Source organism: Terrapene carolina, unplaced genomic scaffold, assembly GCF_002925995.2.
Source record: "Terrapene carolina triunguis isolate 2854851 unplaced genomic scaffold, T_m_triunguis-2.0 Scaffold569, whole genome shotgun sequence".
Lineage (NCBI taxonomy): Eukaryota > Metazoa > Chordata > Testudines > Emydidae > Terrapene > Terrapene triunguis.
Genome location: NW_020664920.1, coordinates 896,223 through 901,341, shown reverse-complemented (window position 1 = coordinate 901,341; position 5,119 = coordinate 896,223). Strand labels below are relative to the sequence as shown.

The following is a 5,119-nucleotide window of genomic DNA, read 5'->3' as shown; positions in this document are numbered from 1 at the left end:
CCCTGTCCTCCAAAGCAGTTGCAATCCCTCCCAGTTTGGTATCATCCTTCTCCCTCCAACCCATCGTGCTCTCAGAAACTCAGATTCCCTTCAGACACAGCTCCTGCTGCCTTCTTCTCTCATCTTCTACCCTCAAGCTTCTATGCAACTCCCGTCAAAGGAGGGGGATGCTAATCTAATGTAATTCCTCCAGTTACCAGCCCCTTTGACGCCATCCCCTGGAAAGGTTCACATATATTAGTTCATAGAATCATAGAATATCAGGGTTGGGAGGGACCTCAGGAGGTCATCTAGTCCAACCCCCTGCTCAAAGCAGGACCAATTCCCAACTAAATCAACCCAGCCAGGGCTTTGTCAAGCCTGACCTTAAAAACCTCTAAGGAAGGAGATTCCACCACCTCCCTAGGTAACTCATTCCAGTGCTTCACCACCCTCCTAGTGAAAAAGTTTTTCCTAATATCCAACCTAAACCTCCCCCCCTGCAACTTGAGACCATAACTCCTTGTTCTGTCATCTGCTACCACTGAGAACAGTCTAGATCCATCCTCTTTGGAACCCCCTTTCAGGTAGCTGAAAGCAGCTATCAAATCCCCCCTCATTCTTCTCTTCTGCAGACTAAATAATCCCAGTTCCTTCATCCTCTCCTCATAAGTCATGTGCTCCAGCCCCCTAATCATTTTTGTTGCCCTCTGCTGGACTCTTTCCAATTTTTCCACATCCTTCTTGTAGTGTGGGGCCCAAAACTGGACACAGTACTCCAGATGAGGCCTCATCAATGCCGAATAGAGTGGAATGATCACGTCCCTCTATCTGCTGGCAATGCTCCTACTTATACAGCCCAAAATGCCGTTAGCCTTCTTGGCAACAAGGGCACACTGTTGACTCATATCCAACTTCTTGTCCACCGTAACCCCTAGGTCCTTTTCTGCAGAACTGCTGCCTAGCCACTCAGTCCCTAGTCTGTAGCAGTGCATGGGATTCTTCCTTCCTAAGTGCAGGACTCTGCACTTGTCCTTGTTGAACCTCATCAGGTTTCTTTTGGCCCAATCCTCTAATTTGTCTAGGTCCCTCTGTATCCTGCCCCTACCCTCCAGCGTATCGACCACTCCTCCCAGTTTAGTGTCATCTGCAAACTTGCTGAGGGTGCAATCCACGCCATCCTCCAGATCATTACTGAAGATATTGAACTAAACCGGCCCCAGGACCAACCCTTGGGGCACTCCGCTTGATACCGGCTGCCAACTAGACATGGACCCATTGATCACTACCCGTTGAGCCCGATGATCTAGCCAGCTTTCTATCCACCTTATAGTCCATTCATCCGGCCCATACTTCTTTAACTTGTTCGCAAGAATACTGTGGGAGACCGTATCAAAAGCTTTGCTAAAGTCCAGGATTCTCCATGGACCAACAGACAAAAAGGATTTTTGAATAAATACCCTGGTTTTAAATAAACTCTGGGCCACCTTTCTGATCCAGCAAACATACAGGATCCCAAGTCCACAAAGGGCCCTAATCCTTAGGGAAGGATTGGAAGGACTAGGCCTACTGAGGACGCATAAGACCATGTGCTTGGTCTATGCTGGAGCTGTGATGAACATGAATCCACAAGGAAATCCCTTAGATGGGCTGTTGAAGGACTGCTCCTGCCAGAGCCCATGTTAGGGTTGGGGTGATCTCTGGTAAGCTTATTAGCAACTGTGTAGGTTCTTTACTGTTTTTAATGTGTTTTCCTTTGTAGTGTTTTTACCTTAAGAATAAAATGGGCTTGCATAAAAAGAGCTGTGCTGTAACTAACGATAACTGTGGACAGTCGCACTGTTTTTCATGTCTGAAGAGAAAGCATGCAGTTGTGCTTGGGCAGCCTGCCTCTGCTGGGAATAATACAGTGAAGGCAGGGAACTGTGCAGCGTGGGAATACCGGAGTCGAAAGGGAGTGCTCGAGAAAGGCAATTGCTGGAGAGCTGGAAGCATGAGAGTTACGTGTCCTTGATGGACTACTGAGGGGAAACAGAGGTGCAGAAAACACGGTGGGCACAGGTTTCTCTTCCACTCTTGTCATTTCCAACCTGTCCTCCTTCACCCCATTCTTTTGAAGAATGACTCCATCTGACTCCCCTCTTCCACATCACAGTTACCTGCCTCTCCCTGACTCTGACCCGTTCACCTTCCTCTCCAATTTTGGATTCATAGCTCTCGCTCTTGCTCTCTTCACAATTTCCCACCCTCAGTATCTCTAATGGCTACACTGATGACCTGTCTCCCTCGCCTCCCACCTCATTTGGCCTTCAACCCTGAATCAGCTCTCTCACTTACCATAACAGCCATGCACTTGACCTCTGATCTCCCCTCTCAAGGGGCATGTTGTGTAATTCCAAGCCACAGGCAGACTCGCTTTCCCTTACCTTGATGGTCAATATCATCAGTATCACTCTCTCTCTCTTCATCTTCCTCATCCAAAGTTCCTCGTGTCATGATCAAGTCAGAGGGACCCAATGCAGAAGTGTCAGAAGAATCTAGTGAGAAATAGAAGCTTCTAAAAACAGTCTCATACTGACAACAACCTAATTCCCTAATATTTCATAACGTAAGCATCTGCACAGAGCAACCACAGCTACTGGTACCTACCCTACAAGTATGGACCACACCCCATGGTCCCCATAGACACAAATACATGCGCTAGAATGTGAGATGCTACACAGTAGCATGTTCCCTATAGAACCCCACAGATTACAGCCCCACCCATATTGTTGAATTCTTGTTGGATGCCAATTTAATTGCTATGTCACCCTGCCTGGAATGTTTTATCAACGCAATCTATTTATTTCTAGCATGCCCACTCTCCTATCGGCTAGGCACCAGGGTTTCTTCTTTCCCTGATCTTCTGCTGGGGCTAACGCATAGAACAGAGGTTCTCAAACTGTGGTCTGTGGACCACCAGTGGTCTGAGAGCTCCATTCAGGTGGTCCGCAGATAGTTCCCTCTAAGGTGTGCGCCTGGGTGGAGAATGAAGGGACACCCACCTAATTAGTGGAGCTGTGCAGGCCTGGCTCCACTAATTAGGTGCCTGGACCCTGGAGAAGATGCACATGTAAGGTGAGGTGGTGGCCTTGGGGGAATAGGGTGTAGGTGGGAGGGACAGTGGGGTGAGAAGAGGGGGTGGGGGAATTTGGGATGTGCAGGAATTTGGAATGTGCAGGCTTGCGGCGGCCAGAGAAAGAGGCGACTTTCCCCAGCTCCAGGGCTGCGGCTGCCAGGGAGAGACAGCCCTCCTTCCCACCTCAGCTCTGTGGCTGCTGTTGGGGGCGGAGAGAGGGCACACCCATCGCATTGGAAAGGTAAGACTATTGATATTAAATATGAGTTGTGTGCTTTTATTTGTAGAACAAAAAATGTTAATTATTATTAAGGTTTTTTTAATATAGCACTTTTACCCAAAGCGCTTTACAATAGTTAGCTAACAGTACAAACAACATTTGGAAAGATCATTAAGTGGTCTGCCGAGACCCTCGGCAATTTTCAAGTGGTCCACGGAAAATAAAGTTTGAGAACCACTGGCATAGAAGATGAGACAGGGAAATGGTCTGTGCCCTTCACTGGGACTAAGTTGCTTTATACTTTTGTGGAAGAGAGAAAAGCTTCAGAAAATTTTCAAGGCAAACTCTACAGAGACTCTTCTGAAGTTAAATTACTCCACCACACAAAACCCTTTCATTACCTGCAAGTGGGTTGCTCTCCATAGCCACAGAGCCCATGTCTTTCTGCAAACGTTCCAGCTGCTCTTTCTGCTGCTTGCTCTGGGCTTTCGCCTACACAAGGAAACATTTTAGTGTGATTAATGTAACACCCACCACAGGGTCTCTGGACACAGTTCAAGTAATACAAGTAAAACAATATTTCCGCTCTAGAAGAGAGGACTATCCAAATGTTGGGTAAAGGTATGAGTCAATAAATGGACTTTACAGCAGAATCCAGTCTCAACTGTCACACTAGTGCATTGAGAGAGGTGTCTCTTGGATAGCCAGGATTCAAAGCATGTAGAGGTACAATCTGTTTTGTTTCAGTGGAATACACTGAACAGAAAGCCAGCAGAGTAGTCTTTGGAAAACTGGCACAGTAAGTTCCAGAGTAAAAAATGCTCAACTGATCAACATTCTATGTTAGCTGGAGTGTGATCGCACTAGTCTACATGGGGCATATTGCAGAAATACGATTTGGTGGTTACAAATTATTCTCTCTGAAAAATATTTCTGCACCCTAGACAGGAACTTTGGGGTAGGAGCAGGGATCATAAAGATGAGTTTTGCTATTGTTCAAAGTTGTGCATAGTGGGGGGAGGGATAGCTCAGTGGTTTGAGCACTGGCCTGCTAAACCCAGGGTTGTGAGCTCAATCCTTGAGGGGGCCACTTAGGGATCTGGGGCAAAATCAGTACTTGGTCCTGCTAGTGAAGGCAGGGGGCTGGACTCAATGACCTTTCAAGGTCCCTTCCAGTTCTAGGAGATAGGATATCTCCATTTATTTACTTAATTTAAAGGTAAACCTCAAATTGTCTGGAGGTTCAGATCACTTTATATTTTATCTCAGTCAGTTCTCTCATCACTAGAGGTCATGGAGTGGCAGACTCTATGACCCTAGGACACAGACTTGGAAGGGCTAATAGCATAACTGAGGGCAAGCCTTGTGGATAGGGGGGAAGCAGTAGATGTTGTATATCTTGACTTTAGTAAAGCTTTTGATACTGTCTCACATGGCCTTCTCATAAATAAATTAGGGAAATGCAACCTAGATGGAGATACTATAAGGTGGGTACATAACTGGTTAGAAAACCGTTCCCAGAGTGTTGTTATCAGTGGTTCACAGTCATGCTGGAAGGGCATAATGAGTGGGGTCACGCAGGGACCAGTTCTGGGTCCGGTTCTGTTCAATATCTTCATCAATGATTTAGATAATGGCATAGAGATTACACTTATGAAGTTTGTAGACGATACCAAACTGGGAGGGGTTGCAAGTGCTTTGGAGGATAGGATTATAATTCAAAATGATCTGGACAAACTGGAGAAATGGTTTGAAGGAAACAGGATGAAATTCAATAAGGACAAATGCAAAGAACTCCACTT

The 5,119-nt window shown here is 46.4% G+C and overlaps 1 protein-coding gene across 2 annotated transcripts in view; it reads right to left on the bottom strand.

The window, feature by feature from the left end:
• GPN1 (GPN-loop GTPase 1) overlaps positions 1–5,119 on the bottom strand; it is a 42,580-nt gene that overhangs the window by 4,230 nt on the left and 33,231 nt on the right. For both annotated transcript variants that reach the window (XM_024216641.3, XM_029913276.1), the window contains 2 exons: positions 3,719–3,809; positions 2,406–2,516 (listed from right to left, as the gene is read on the bottom strand). In XM_024216641.3, coding sequence (XP_024072409.2) covers positions 2,406–2,516; positions 3,719–3,809 — 202 coding nt within the window. The remainder of the gene's footprint in view (positions 1–2,405; positions 2,517–3,718; positions 3,810–5,119) is intronic.